The sequence below is a fragment of the Pleuronectes platessa genome, chromosome 14 (assembly GCF_947347685.1).
Source record: "Pleuronectes platessa chromosome 14, fPlePla1.1, whole genome shotgun sequence".
In the NCBI taxonomy this organism is placed as follows: Eukaryota; Metazoa; Chordata; class Actinopteri; order Pleuronectiformes; family Pleuronectidae; genus Pleuronectes; species Pleuronectes platessa.
Window position 1 is genome coordinate 17341623 of NC_070639.1, and position 16496 is coordinate 17358118.

The 16496-nt window shown below is 42.9% G+C and overlaps 1 protein-coding gene across 2 annotated transcripts; it reads left to right on the top strand.

Annotated features, from left to right (window-relative positions):
- The first annotated feature begins 2443 nt into the window (after window positions 1-2443).
- On the top strand, window positions 2444-14048 carry LOC128455884 (activin receptor type-1C). 2 transcript variants are annotated; one of them, XM_053439835.1, is made up of 9 exons: window positions 2444-2513; window positions 6165-6420; window positions 8834-9045; window positions 9231-9461; window positions 9568-9735; window positions 10520-10676; window positions 11042-11166; window positions 11413-11543; window positions 12543-14048. In XM_053439835.1, exons 1-9 carry the CDS (start codon window positions 2444-2446, stop codon window positions 12666-12668), a joined length of 1476 nt encoding a protein of 491 aa, XP_053295810.1. In that variant the 3' UTR covers window positions 12669-14048. The 2 variants fall into 2 exon arrangements, with proteins under 2 accessions (XP_053295810.1, XP_053295809.1); XM_053439834.1 differs by having other exon boundaries at window positions 6165-6395; window positions 8800-9045.
- The last annotated feature ends 2448 nt before the right edge of the window (window positions 14049-16496 follow it).

Below are 16496 nucleotides of genomic sequence, written 5' to 3' on the forward strand. Positions count from 1 at the left end.
ACGAAAAGGTCAGAGGCGTCAGGCATTTTCATAGCCAGCTGTTAAAGTGAGACTTCGTACACAGCGGATATTTCTTGGCAGATGCCGAGCAGCGATGAGGCTCCTGATGGTTTGTGGTGTGATTAATATGCCAGGAGATTTACGGGGCCAGATGATAGAAGCACCACAGCGGGGGCCTGCTGGGCGCTCAGACGCCCAGCGCGCATGTATCAGCAGCTGCCAGACCTCATACGTGGACAACTTTATATTCAGAGTCATTCGATCCGGAGTTTCACCCAACCAGTTTCAAACCGCCACGTGTTTCTGTACCTGAAAGAGAGGGAGGAGCGGTAATCTGTGTGATTAATAACTCCCTATGAATGAGCTGATGAATGGGAGCTGGATAGTTGGCACTGCTTAATGTAGTTGGTTACGTTCATTTAACAACAAATTCAATCGAGACACAAAGTCCAAAGGTCTGCAAACACGTGATTATTAGACATCTGCTATTTCAGAAAGTCAGCTTTATTGACACTGGGTTATTTTGAACTGCTTAATGGTCACCATCACATCTTCTAATCAATATCAGTGCCAGTTTTTTTTCATTCCCTTTGTCTTGCATCGGTGCCGTGGCCTGATATCCATTTATTGACAGGGCCTGGATGAAGATTACTATTGCAACACAGCATTTGGATGCCAAAATCTCACTTACATGGCTAACCTCATTTATTACCGCACATTTCACAGATTTTCTGGTTCATTAGGAGCGGAAGTTACAGTATAAGTGGTGTTTTTGGAACCAGTGAAACATCTGAGGTAACTGGATCCAGTGGAAAGCCTCTGCAAATGTTTCCCCCCCCGGGTGTCTGAGGCTGTGCTCTTTCTCCAGAGCACGTAATCTACCCCGAAGAATATGCAGTAAATAACATTTTAACCCTCGTGTGTTTTTGCCCGTGTAGTCTCTGGGATTACCCAGAGTTCACTCCTCCGCCCGCCCTGGTGACACTGGCACCTGCTGTTTCCATGGAGCCCCGAGCAGCAGAAACATGAGTATTATGACTGGCTGTAAATAGCTTATTGCACACAGGTGAGTTGAGCTTTGCACACAGGTGAATGTACAGTGTTTTGCTGCTTCTAAGCCTTCGCTCTCTTGTGTGGAAGCCAGCGGCCTGGCCTGGTTTTCTCCCAGTTTGCTGACTTGAGCTGAGTGCGTCTCCCCCAACCCGGGAGAGGCATTGCTGCAGCCACATGGGCGCTTAGGGCTGGATTATCAAAACGGGTAGAGCAAAGAACTGCCAGGAGACACAAAGGTGTTGATCAGTTATTAAAATGCAAATTTGTCTGAGAACTTCCACTTTTCAAGTTCAGTAGGTTCTGCTATATTATCAAAATACTGAAGCCCTCTCTGTCAATATCCACATAGCTGGAGGATATCATGGAATCACATAGTCATAAATATATTTGTGTTGTGTCAAATTATCCCACTGTAACTCAACAACACACAGGGAAGGTGTTGTCTGAGGCAACGAGCAATATTTCAATTGTTGTTCATGATCAAGACCTTGAAACATGTTCATCTGTCTATTTATGCCATTGCACAAAAACAGAACACTCGAGGCTTACTGCAATGTCATAAAAGTAATAATACAATCTATTTGTATAGCACTTTGAACAATGCTCAGATACACTTTCTTTACAGAGGATTTAAAAAGCAGAGGAAAGTAAAAAGGCATAAAATGCACATCATAATTAAACAGATCCAAAAGTGGGTTTTCTGTAGTGTTTTTATGCAGATGTGTCCTTTTTTAAATTTCTTTCTCCAATTCGATTTCTTTAAATGTTTTCTCTGTGTTGTTTGTACAGAAACTTCAATCAGCCAATGCACTGCTTCACCTCGCCTGGCGTTTAGAAGGTGGACAGCTCAGTGTCTGATTTGTGCACGTGGAGCTGGAGAAAGTGAATTTCTGTAATAATGCAATTGCCTTTGGGACAGTGTGTGTGTCCCAGTGGTGTCATACAGTGTGTGTCTGTCCTTTATTTTGTATGTAATGTGTCCTTTAAAGACCTCTGGACCTGTTCTGAACTATTTGACCTGGGTTAGGGTTAGGGAGATGAGGACATAGGTCAGGTCCATGTTGCAGGAGACAGACAGAAAGAAGGTGTGTGTGTTTGTGTGTGTGTGACTGCAGCAGTTGAGTGGCTGTGACACACACACACACACACACACACACACACACTTTCTCTCCTGCTCTCTCTCTCATCCACATGTCTTTATCAGAGGTCCGCAGCGCTAATCCTCTTTAAACCCCAGTCAGCAGAGGCGGAGCTGGAGCCCTCCCCGCGCTTCGCAGGTCCCCGGCCCCGGAGACGACACTTCACGGCCCCGCGATGTGCGACAGGCGGCGGTCGCCGTAGAGGAGCTGCCTGGTCGCTGCGGTCGGAGGAGGCAGATGCGGCTCTGGCCATGAGTTGTTCCGGGAAGCGGAGCGTTCAGGCGGTGTTGATCCTCGTGTGTGTCGCCCAGCTGACTGCAGGTACAGGTCCCCGGTCGGTTTCCCGTTCACCTCGCGCTGCCCGCGGTCAGTTACTCTGTGTCTGTGTCTGTGGGATCCACGTGCAGCTGCAGGAACAACGTGTGCTGAAGTTTCCTCCACTTTTCAATCACTTGTTTTCTGTTCATCAAGAAACAACCTGACGGCAAACCACTTGTTTATTTAACTTTGACAGGCTCATTAGCTTATACAAACAATCAGAATGAATCACAATATACACATTTATTTATGTTTATATGTATTTATATGTGGTTTTATGTAAATACACATGTGTATTTACATTAATGCTTTTATACACACACACACACACTATATATATATACACATAGTAAAGATAAAGCCATAATAAAAGCATAACGATTATACAAAGTAAAAAAAGTATTTTTGATAGCATTTTGCATATATACACACATATATACACACTTATATACACACACATATACATATTCACATATATACTTGCACAAAATCTTAGTGGTTTTTGCTGTTGCTGTTAAAGTTCTGGATTTAAAAGACTTTAACAAACATGTAATCCTCCACTTAAAATATCTTCTAATGAAAAGTGTATAATATTGTCACCTTTACTCCTCATTGCCACTTCAGAGTCAGGACTCGTGTTGTAAGATCAGTTTCTTTCATCTCCCTTCCTATAAATATTGTATTTTCTATTTGTGTTTGATTTGCTAAGGATTTTTTTCATGTGACTTTCTTTGGATTTCTTCAACGCTGCTTTGGAATCAATGAGAATTTTGAAGTTATCACATTCGTCTCTCCGGAGCTTTCATTCCCAAGTTTCATCATTTTCAGACATTTTATTGACCAGACAATTCATTGTGAAATATAATTGGCAGTCCTGAAAATAATAGGGACACAAACTCATTAATGCATTGTCATTAGATCCTATACAGTGAAGGCTCCTTGGTGGTAACGCTGTATGTTATGTGATATTATACCTTGTAAATGAAGTTCCAGTGGCTATTTAAAACTCAAATCCTTCCTATGCAAACAGTCAAATAAACGAGCAGCCGCAGTCAAAAGAGATCCACCACAAAAGATGTGAACTGAAGTGAGATATGCACCTGTTGGACTGCAAGGTGTGTGGGAGCTGGTTTAGTAGATTTCCAAAGCAGCAGGTCTTTTGGTTAATCTCAGAAGACACCAAGGTTTCTCAGACCTGTTTCATACTTTTCTTTATTTAGCAAACTTGAACACATAAATACAGCTCCTCAGTAGATCTGCTGATTCCAGGTAACGCAGGTGAATTGATATAGTCTCTCATTGTATCTCTCATATCGCTCCCTTTTGCAATATGAGCTCATTTCTGCTTAAGAATAGATTGTTTTGCGAGTACACAAACCTCTGAGCCTTGTACTTATACGTATTATTATTACATCTTTATAAAAAAAAAAAAATCCATTACAAAAATCTATTCAGAAATGAGAAATGTGAACCTGAGCAGTAATTGAAAGACTGTGATCGTCCGCTTATGCCTGTTGTCGGCCTCTTTCAAACATTCCTCTATTATTTTGAACGTTAGTAATCCTCCGGCCTCAGGGACGGGCTGCCCCTGTCTTTGATTCTCTTTATGCGTCATATTGGTTCAGTTTAATTACCAGTCATCACACAGAAAGACGCTTTTAAAAAACTACCATCCCTCTTACTCCTCAGTTACAGTGATACAGAAATAAAAACAACTTTATTTGAGCAACACCGTCCTTGAGAAAGTTGTTGCCAGGCAACTCTCAGGTATGCGGTAAAAATCCAACACGTTTTTGTCACGTGTGAGTCCCGTGTGAGTCACGTGTGAGTCACGTGTGAGTCGGGCTCTTCCTGAACCGAAATCAAAATCTGTTCTTTTCTGTCTCCTGATTTTTTCAAGTGGCCTGCTTGTCTGCTGGAGTAGCTCCATGAAGCCCCTGAAAAGATAAAGTGGTTTATTATATTCTATATTTTTCTAATTGTCTTTAAATCTGATGAAAACGCAAAAAGTTATCGCTTAAATCTACAGGGTCGTGCTACAGTTTCCTTTATTTCAATGAGCATCGGCCATCGATCATTTTCACTTGAACCTTCACCCCATTCATGAAGCAAATGTGGATTAATCGGTGGCTGAATGCTGTCATAGTTCCCACAGATGTACTATGAGTTCCTTTATGAGTAAAGTTGAGCCTCCATTGCTCGGCTGTGTAGAAACGACAGCACTGTCAGTTCAACAGGTACGACTGTGCTCAGGATTGTGTGCCATGATTTCAAGGTAGAAGTTATTTTCATTGGCTCATTAATACCCAGGATAAAGTGGAACTAAATTACCCTCAATGCTCCTTGTTCTCCCCCGCTTCTCTCTTTAGAAAAAGTAGCTTCATATTAATTTGCTACATGGAAGTCTTAGAGCCACGTCTTTCTTTTAAGCCATTTGAACTCAGTTCCCACAGATTTGTTTAGCAGCTCTCAAGGACTAGTATCTTTAGATATCATTTAAAACTCGGACCAAAGTAATTACAGCTTTCACTTGCCGAATCCATGCTTTGGATAATTCAAATCTAATTCAAAGCTGAGTTACAAAGGCAGGCATCACATCACGAGTGCTGACCTTAACCTGAAAGGTTCCTTATGATTCTTCCAGTTGAGCAATGTATAGTTTGATATCTTTTCTTGTCTACCGAGATTGGCCTCCAGGGGTTAAAAATACCACTTTCACACATCTAACTAAATGTACACAGTTCAGTAAATCTAAGAGTTATTTGTATTTCGTTTTATTATTTTTTAAATGCAAGTCGAAATCAAACAGAGCTGGTGGATTTCATTTTCCTGTAAAACATAAAAACATGTCAGCTTCCTTGAAGGTTTGTGTTTGGCTAGAGAGAAAACCCACGAGGATGAACTGCATCGAAACGTCCTATAGAGTCAGATGTTGATTTGAAACATGTACTTTATCTAAAAGTAGATGTGAAACTGACATGAGTGAATCCCTAAGAGATGCGTTGGTGGAAGACTATCAGAATTTCCAGACACACAATGTGTTGTAATGTCTTAATATCATAGTTGCAAGATTGAATTGTTTTGCAAATGCCTAACTTCACTTCACTCATTGCATAGACCTCAGCCAGCAGCCGTCAGCTTTTAAGGGATATTACACAATAAGATACTGTTGTTGAATGTGGATTTTTGAAGGGGTGTTGGTCAAAACTACCAATATCAGTAGTTATCATTCGAGAATACTGGGACGCTTCATGCTTATTAAAACCGGAGCTACCTTAAAAACAGCCCTTTCACACAGTGATTTCCAGTGAGCAGGTATAGTGCAGCCTTCCCAATCAATCACTCAACGTGTTATCAAACAAAGCATGACAGCATTCACAAGTAGAACACCAGATTATGTGGGTGTTAAAGTAAGAGGCACTACAATGGTTCCTCCACCTCCAGGCATTTAGGAGCCGAGTCCTTAAATAACTAGAGCATCCTGCGTCAAAAGAGTTAAAGACCATTAACCAAAAACATTCAGTGGATGAAACAGATTCTCTTGAGTCTTATTTCTCTTTTTTTTTTTTTGCAATTTCACAAACTGCTGGCTTAACTACTGGAAAGTAAACAGACACCCATCTAACCATCTTGATCTGATGCCGTGTGTTCCAGGTCTGAAGTGTGTGTGTCAGCTCTGCGCCAACCACACCTGTGAGACCAGCTCCGGCGGCGCCTGCTGGAACTCGGTGATGCTGATTGACGGGACGCAGGAGACGGTGAAGTCCTGCCTGTCGCCCACCGAGATGAAGGGCCAGGTCTTCTGCCTCAGCTCCCGCAACGTCTCCAAGAGGAACTGCTGCTTCACTGACTTCTGCAACAGTGAGACTCTGCACCTGCACACAGGTAAACACGGGTCCGATATAGGATCGTTATTTTTATTTCTACACAAGGTGGGTTCGAAAATAGCGTTATGCCTCTGCTGCACTAATGATCGTCTTTAAATAAACATTCAGACAGACAGCGGTCTCCGCATTCACCTCGACAGCAGCTCAATCAGTGAGGGATTTCCCACTCATTCTGGCCCCGGCTAGACGGGGTGGATGCTGATCCTTCTAATCTAGATCCTGTGACATAACAGATCTGGCAGAGGCTGTGGGATGGCGGTTAGTGATCCTCACCCTCGCCTGATTTATAATTAAATACTTTGCCAGGCCTGTCGTCCTGCAGAGGGTTAAAAGCCTCTCATGGGTCTGCAGGGTGTGTGTGTGTGTGTGGGGGGGGGGGGGGGTCCTTACACCTGTGGATACACAGCTCAGTGGGAGATGTGGGCGGTAAGGGTCACTCGTTGGCTCAGTTGATGCGTTATATGTATTTATTTGACTGTTCATCTGTATATCCAGTTTGACTCCTTGGTCACTCAAATCCTTTAAAGGCTGATGTAAATTGAATCACTCATTCACAATTGAAATCGGATTTGTTCAAGGACACTTTATGCTTTTTCAGTATCACCTTCTCTAAGTGTGTTCACGTTCAGGGTGTTCAAAGCTAAAAAGGCTAAAGTCTTGGTACAGGGAGCTCCTCTCCTCCACAGACAACACTGCTCCTGACCCCCCCCCCCCCCCGTTGGCTACAAGTCATATTTTGAGTGTTACACCTGTTTCTTAGAACCCATGCACCTCTTTCTGCATTTTGAAGCATTGACTATATTTACCCTTCATCCATTCTTAATTCTTGACACCAGATAAACTAGGAGAACTAAGTGTTTTTTCCCTCTGCTGATGTATGCAATCTAAAATACTGTAAGTTGGACGGGATTGTCAGAGAAAGGTCACTTTGATAAAATGCAGAGGTCATCCAGGAGCTTTAAAGTGAGAGGCGCTGCAGACTGTTGATGAGACGAGTCGGGGGCGACAGCCTGGAGCTGTGATGCTGCTGACTGTGAATGAGAACACTGACAATGAGTCCGTTCCTATGTCAGTGCATGAGCTCATGCAGGCGCTGTGTTATTTATTGTTCATACATGGAAACGTCATGTCCGTCAGTGCTTCTCTGCAGGACGGAAGCTCACTTGTTTTGCAGCTTCTGTCTCCTTCTATTCTCGTCATTTCCAACTATTTACTCAGATGAGTCGAAACCAATAAGTTGAGAAACAGAGATGGATGCTGAGCTCACCTCTTTGTCCCAGACAGTCTGTAGAAAAGCTTTTTTTGTCACTCGGCCAGAGAAGAGCCGAGCTCCAGTCGGACACATGGCAGGATATGTTTTTAGGTAAAAGGCTAAATATGTGTTGATGAAACTGTGGTTTAGTTCAGGACGTGTTGCTCTGCACATTGGGTCATCTGCAGATGTCACATGTTGCTCTCCTGGTGAGGACATTTCAGGCTCTGGAGATTTAAGGAGAAAGGCACAAAAAATAAATAATGCTTGCTTATTTAAAGAGATATTAGTCATTAGTAGTTCCTGCATCATTTCTCAAAAAAATCCCGGTGTCTCCCGAAGTTATCAGTTTGCTTCTTATATTGCTTTTTGCATTCCCCATCCGTTAGAACAGTAGTACATGTCACAGTGCTACTGTTCACTGTGAGCACCGTTATAAGAACACCAGTAAATCTCATATTATTACCAGTGAGCCCACCAGCTCTGCTTTTTGTGTTTGTGTGGAGTTCTCCTTTGTCCGCCCACACAGAATGAAGAATGAAGGTCAGTGGTGGAGCTGCCAGGTGACATTGTTTTGCCAAACCCACAGTTTATTACAGGTCTCACTCACAGTGCACCTGCTCTCCATCTTTTAAATCAAGAGGATAAAAATGAGACAGAAAAACATTCAGACTTTTTGGAGAGGACTTTAAATATTTTTTTGGCAGAGTGCCTCTGTATCTCTTAATCTCACTTTTTGAGTAATGATATTTATCGGTTGATTGTTATTTGTGGCTCTCTCGGGGGGGAATAGTTTTTTTGGCAGCCATAACTGTTAAATTTCAATTTCTCAAATTTTTTAGATTGCCAAATGGCTGTGTCTGAAAAGTGTGATACAGTACGCTAGACAAGGCTGTCAGCACATTTCAGCCCTGAGTGAAACACCAATAAAATATATTGTTTACTCGAGTGAATGATTTCAACCCACAATCTGTAAACAACTCACTTAATGCCATAACCAACGATGACCACCAGGGGCCGCAACAATCATAGGGAGGTCAGTGACCAAAAACCCCTCCTCAACCTACTGATTGTATGAATTTATGCTCTAAAAGTTTACATATGGATTTGATTCTCATTGCCATGTTGTGTCACGTATGTTTACTGTCAGAGAGGCCTTTGGAAGAACCTGAAAGCTGGAGCAGGCTGCAGCTCTCGGTGGTGATCCTGGTGCCGTCCTGCCTGCTGTGCGTGGGGGTCCTTCTCGGCGTGTTCGGCGTGCCGGGCCACTACTGTGCCTACAGTCGGGCCCACAAGCACGACCCAGAGGAGGCCCTGGACGACCGGATGATCATGTCAGGGGACAAATGTCTCCAAGATCTGATCTACGACATGAGCACCTCGGGCTCTGGATCAGGTGAGAGAGAAGCTGTCTCGACCGGTCAGGGCACTGCAGGCTGGGACGCTCGCTTTTGATTTGTTCTAGGCTGGTAAAGCCGCTAAGTAATATGTAATGATTGCATATTTATATATTAATGATAGAAACATTTTCCCTGCTGCTCTTAGCCGTCCTGGTGGTAATATTTGCTCTGCGTCTCACAGGTCTGCCACTGCTGGTGCAGAGAACCATAGCTCGGACCATCGTGCTGCAGGAGACCATTGGGAAGGGTCGATTCGGTGAGGTGTGGCGGGGCAAGTGGCGAGGGGAGGACGTGGCGGTGAAGATCTTCTCCACCAGGGACGAGAGGTCCTGGTTTCGCGAGGCAGAGATCTATCAGACCATCCTGCTCCGACACGAGAACATCCTGGGATTCATCGCTGCAGACAGCAAAGGTGTGTAACGGGCTCTATAGCTGTAATACCTTGATGAGTTCTAATACACAGTTATGTGCTGCCACTGTTCCCAACATGTGACTGTGTTCCCGACTGTGTGCTGCAGATAACGGCCTGTGGACTCAGCTCTGGCTGGTGTCGGAGTACCACGAGCACGGCTCCCTGTACGATTACCTGAGCAGGTACACGGTGTCCATGGAGGGCATGGTGGTCCTGGCCTTATCAATAGCCAGTGGGCTGGCACATCTCCACATGGAAATCATTGGCACCCAGGGTGAGACTGCACTTAGTCAGATGAGGAGACTGAATCCTGGGACAACGACGTCATATCAGAGAATTTAAAGGACAAAACAGAAGAATTATCATAACTCAGATTCTCACTCCGATGGTCCGTTTGATAAATGAGACTAATTTAGGACCGCAGCTATTTTATGTTTTCATTAACAATTCATCTGTTAATTACATTTTTAAAATTAATCTATTTGCCCTTAAGTCTAAAATATAAAAAAGTAGTAAAAATGTCCCAAGGTGGCTCCAGAGAGAACCCTCACTTTGGAGAAGCTGCAATCGGAAAATATATCTTTTTAAATCTTGTTTCCCATAACTTCCTTTATGAGTGAGTCTTCAGCTTGGCACTATCGTACACTTTATTCATTACACTCTGTTTGCCTTGAGAATTACAGACCCACCTTTTTCCTTCCCTTAATCCACTCAACCTTCTACTTCCCTACCTCTGCTCAACCTCACCCACATCCACTCATCCTTCGCTTCAACATCCAATACATCAATTTCCATTCAAATACAAAAGGTCCAGTGTGCAAGGTGAAAGGGATCTATTGGCAGAAATTGAATATAAAATAATCCTACTGATGGTTTCAGTATATTTAGATGGGGAGCAGGTCCTCTCCAAAGAGGCTGCCATGTTTTTTACAGTAGCCCAAACTGGACAAAGTTAACCTTTTGAGTGTTTATGACGCCTGAAGCTGACACAGGTTCCTTTTCATGCTTGGAAGAGAACCTGTTTATAACTGTATTTCTCTCCTTGTTGATTCTTCAAGGGAAACCTGCCATCGCTCACAGAGACCTCAAGTCCAAAAACGTCCTGGTGAAGAACAACGGCACAGCGGTCATCGCGGATTTGGGTATGGCCGTGAAACACGACTCCAACACCAACACCATCGACATTCCGCCCAACCACAGAGTGGGAACCAAAAGGTTTGATATGCATCCCACGGCAATACACACACACACACAAAGAAAGCTCTTTGCTATTTTATTTGATGCTGCAAAAATTTTCATTCCTCTAAAAATTTACATTTGCTTTTTGAATTTCTCTCACGTCACCATGTTTTGAATTAATTGAATAGATTAAAAACAGGAACCTGGCGTCTGCAGGGACATGACATCTGATAAATGTTGCTTGTTTTTCTGCGGCCGCTCCATATTTAGAAGATGATGATGTGTTGTGCAGTTCAGAATTCAGAGAACATGGGAGAGAGATTTACAACAACCCCTCATTCTCAAATTAATGAAGGAGATGTGAGAGTTACATTAGACCTTAATCAGTTTGTCCTCTGCAGGTACATGGCCCCAGAAATTCTGGACGAGACGATCAATATGAGCAACTTTGAATCGTTCAAGCGAGCGGACATCTACTCGCTCGGCCTGGTGTTCTGGGAACTGGCCCGAAGATGCTCTATTAGGGGTATCTTAAACAACACACACACACGCACACGCACAATTGTGGCTCTAACAGTACATCTGTGACGCCACTGATGCAAATGTACTTGTCCCAATGACACTCAGTTGTTATGTCCGTTTCTCACCCTGCATGCACTAATGATCCAGGTGCAGGCGTATGTTGTTTTTCATACACCGGACATCATCTGTCTTGTGCGTGGAACACGATCGTAAACACATTTTTCATTTTGACTTTCCGTTATCTTAACAGGACTTAATGAAGATTTCCAGCTGCCTTATTACGACCTTGTGCCTTCAGATCCGGCGGTCGAGGACATGAGGAAGGTGGTGTGCGATCAGAAGCTCCGACCCAGCATTCCCAACCAGTGGCAGAGCTGTGAGGTGAGACAGAAAACCAATCTATGTGTAGCCTCATGGGAGATACTGTCAGGAGTGTGTCAAAGAACTTTGGGGGCCACAGGGAAAAGGGACCCCGGGGGCCCACATCAAACCAAACTGCCCCTGTCATACTGTGATTACACACAAATAATAGTAAAGAAGTTTTAAGTGCAAACCTCCGCCACCATCCCAGACCCATCACACACACATTTATTTGTTCTAGTCTACAATCAAACATCTAAAAAACCCCCTGGCAGCTTGGCAGGTTTTCCACCCCGTCCATTTGTTTGTTGTTGTTTTTTAGTTTTCTTTTGGCCAGATTATGCAAAACCTACAAGACAGATTTCCACGAAACAAAGTGGAAAGATGTCGAATGAGTCAGGGAAGAACTCGTAAAAAAAAAAGTCTGTATCCAGATCATTGAGGGGGGGGGCGGGTCCAGGGATTGTTTTTCCACTTTCATTAACATTGCGAGATCGGCTGTTTTTCAACATGTCCGTGACCGATTTTTATGAGTGTGTGAAATTTGGTGCCGATCCAAATAAAAATCCCAATAGAATTAATTCAAATGGGATTTCTTAAGGGGACTGTTTGGCCTTGGTGGAGAGATGCACTTTACTCTAGTTGTGTATTGTCATATAGTGCTGCTTAACACCTGCAGTAAAATTGCATCAGGCTCATAGGGTAACAGTTTAAAGTTGGTTGATTATCTGAATTTCTCTAGTGCAAATAGGGTTGTTTAAATGATACAATTTGAATGAATGTTTCCAGGGTAAAAAAATATATATATTTGAGAGAACAAAATGCACATTTTCAGATTGATGACCTTCAGTTTATCCAAAAGGCCTTTTTCAACATTTTGACCTTGGTATCTGTTCTAATGCATGATATTTTAATTACCAATGGGAGAGTCTGTGTACTGTGTAATTAAAGCCCTTATTTTGTTATTCAAGGTCTTTAGCCTGTCGTCCATCTGAGATGATATGTTGATCTTTTCTCCAGGCGATGCGTGTAATGGGCAAAGTGATGAGGGAGTGCTGGTACGCCAACTCCGCCGCTCGACTCACTGCGCTGCGGGTCAAGAAGACCGTCTCTCAGCTGTCCATGATCAAGGATGTCAAAGAATAGCTGGAACCAGTGCAACAAGAGGAACTGGGAGCAAACTGTCCTCTCTCTCTAACGGCCTGATGCTGCCCCCTTCAGGACGCGACCACACTGTTCACCCTCACAGAGCTTTCAGGTTGTCGTCAGTGCCAAAGTCTTGCAGGCGGTGTCTGATGCTGCTCTGCACGCAGACAGCTAAAGCCACTTATCTGAACCAAACAGCTCAACCCTAGGTAGGAAGAGCCATATGTAATGAGAGTGTGTTTAATGTATATATACGTGTTATGTTGCTACCTCACATATTTAAGTTGCCAAAGCTTGAAGTTGCACATTGTGATGTTCTGTTTTCCGTGTGCCATATCTTGTAGCAAACACAGTGTTGCTGGGTAGTTAGTGTGCGACCTGACAATCACAAAGGACACTGGATTATAGAGGAACTCCCTAACTGGCTCTGACTAGTTGCAAATGACACACATTGAACTCTATTGTACAGTTTGTTGAGAGCTCCTGTGGTCTCCTGGTCCAAATACCTCTACAACTGCTGGAATAACCTTTGATTCAGACGTTTATGTTGCCCTGAAGATGAACTTTGGATTCTCAGCCTTCTCATCTTGCGCCAATAGATAAAGAGAGTACAGTTGAGGTTCATAGAGAACAGCGTCAATTAATGAAAAGTAGAGCATTTTGACCAAAACAACTATTTTCTCTGGCCCCACCCTCAGGCTGAACTCTTGTGTTTGACTGACTAGTAGTAAAACTGTAAGGACTACAAAGATGTCCCCACGTTGTAAAAGCCTCATCAGACAACTTCTACTGTAAGAATATCAGTCCTGTTTAATATAAAAGAAGAAGTTAAAGCAACACTATGTCACTTTAACGGAGAAAGAGCGCCCCCTGCAGTCCCACATGGTGATTTACTCTGTTGGATTCTGTGTTTCCATATAGAGAAAAAACAAACTCTAACAAACTGTGGCGTGTAAACTGGAACCCAACTGAACAGTAGATATTACCCATGATCCCCGGCTTCCTTACCCAGGAAGTGCTGCTTCTGTAAAAGCTACACTAACCTCGGTTTAGAATTCTTTAAATTTTATGTTTCCTGGCTGATTATCATTGTTATGTTATTGAATTAATTCTACCTCTGTTTAACTGGTCTACGGTTCGGTATTACTCTTTAACTCACTGGACCTGATCCTGACAATTTAAAGGGATAGATCAACCAGAAATGAAAATTCACTCATAATCTACTGGTCTCTGTGCCGATGGAGGGGTGGGTGAAGTGTTTGAGTTCATAAAACAGTTAAGGAGTCTCAGGGATAAACAGTGTTGCAGTGTAATTCAATACGAGTGAAGTATCTAGTGACCAAAGCTTCAGACATAATAAAATAACAGAAAAAAACCCTAACATGCTCGTGTGGTGTCATCCAAGTGTCCACGAGCCCAAAGGGACGTTTGGAAATGCTATCGTCTGCTAGCTTAGCCACTTCTTGTGTATTTTTAAGCTTAGAACTCGTTAGAAATTCCCTTGTTTCGAGTTGAATATGAATGTCGGAGCCTGTGGACACTTGGATGACACCAGACGAGCAGTATAGAGGCATGTTGTGTTTTTTATGTCGATTTTGGTCACTTGTTACTTCAATTGTATTGGAATCTGCTGCAATGCAGTTTTGTGGACTCAAACGCTCTTCCCCCCCCCCATCAGCATAGTAGTGAGTAGATAATGACTGCGACTGTCAGTCAGTTCCACACCTCTCACAGGAGGACACACCAGCTCACCAAAGTTACATAGAATAAGTCGGTTTCAGTGTGAGGAGTGGGTGTGAGAGTGACTGACAGTCTCTCTGTTCCAAGTCGACGTGCCATCAAATTCATTTTGAATCTGCTACTTTAGGGTAAAAAGTGCTGCTTAATCTAGGAACTCTTGAATTAAATTTTTTAACTTTTAAGTTGCTGCAGAGAGCTGCTCTCTGACGGCTGAGGAACTGAAGCTCATTCATGAATGTGTAAATGTGTGTTTCTCTCAAATATATATTTTTTACCCTTGAACCATTTATTCAAATTGTACAATTTAAACTAGATTTTAAATGATATCCTACTTGCCTGATGCAATTCTAGAGCGGATTGCTGTGATGCAACATGATGAAGACAACACAGACAAGATAAATCAATGAAAAATAAAATAATGACAATACATAACTGGAATGACGCTCAGTAAAGTGCACAATCAGTCTGCTTATGATAAATTCATCATCAATATGCTTTAATTATTCTCTGAGGAAATCAAAGATAATGTTGAAAAACCTAATCTCGCTATGGAAAGTGAAAAAAGTTCCTGGATCCGCACCAAAATGTAGTGTGTCCTTCCCTGACCTCTGACCCCTAACCCATCCTTCCACCAAGTTTTAGTGGAAACCCATCCTTTGTTTTTTTGTATAATCTTGCCACCAAAGAAACAAATGGGTGAAATCATAACCTCTTTGCTAGAGGTAAAAATGCTTGTGCAATATCGTGCTGTGCTAATAGTGTATATTAGCACTGGTTAAAGACATTTCAACCAGGGCGCCCAGTTTGGGTTCTGGCCGCACATGAAAGGCCACCGTCAGACGTGCTCCGTAAAGCCCTGTCACAACAGGCTTATAGAAAGCCCTACACCATGTGTGCTTGTGCACTCACGTGTGAAGACGTGCACGTGTGTGTGTTCATATCCTTTATTTAAAGATTGTGAATTTGATTAATCATTGTAGCGTTTGTGAAACTGTGAAACCGGTGCTGTGGATGAAAAAAAAACAACATGTTCCATGTTTCCTATGATTCATGTCCAGTATGTTCATATTTGTGTTAAGTTACATACGTTCACATTGCTGCTTTGAATCAGTGTTGACCACAGTCTGTATTTTCCTGTCATGAAGGTATCAGAAGTTCTGGATGATCCATGACAGGAACCATTGCCTCTTGAAAAATAAGCTTTGTGCAGTAGCATGTTGCTTTCCTGGTGAATATCGGATCCTGTGCAAGTTTTAAACGTTTTGCTTCTTTCTGTGAAATGATAAGTCGATGTCAGTGATGGTAGAACTGTTTCGACTGTGTTGCAAAGAATAGGAAATATTGAAAATGCAGTATATGTAAGCATTCAGCTCTGCCTCTGCTCGCTGAAAACACCTGCAAAGTAAACTAGCTTTCCATGCAGAGCCGAGCTTCTACCTTGTGTGTCGTGTCCCATCTGCTTCTTCAAGAATCAGAGAGCGCACACGTGTATTAAAGACTCATATGTCCTTCCAAAGAGGAGTGACCACCATGTGCAATTTCTGACTGGTGTCTGTTTTTTATATATTGTGTATGATATGGCTAAATATGAATAAATGTGATACTGCTTTCATAAAACCAGACCCGCTCTCCTTTATTTCACTCCAGTCATTTTGATTCTACGTATAAAGCTGACTTGATGGGGATTTTTTATGCCACTGAAACAGATCTTATCTCTTTCTCTATTCATTCTGTGTAGAACTGAGTGAGGTCAGTGTGTCGATCAGGTTTGCTCGCTGCTGCACGTAGCACAGAAACGTCCCGGAGCGTCACTCTCTCACCTTAACTGACATGACTCATCATGCACTTTATCTTCTGACGCTCCGTTTTGCTGTGTACGATGTGGATTTGTCCGTTAGACCGAGGAAATAAAGCTGGAGCGCTGAGGCCATCAGCTCGACACAGATGAGTCATCCCTGTCAGATTCTGCTGCTTTCACATATTTTACATACGCCGCTTGTCACCTAAGAGAAGGTCACGCGGTTTACTGGAAGCCAACTGCACCTTCCCATTGTTAAAACACTAAACAAAGTGTGGACATCATTCTAA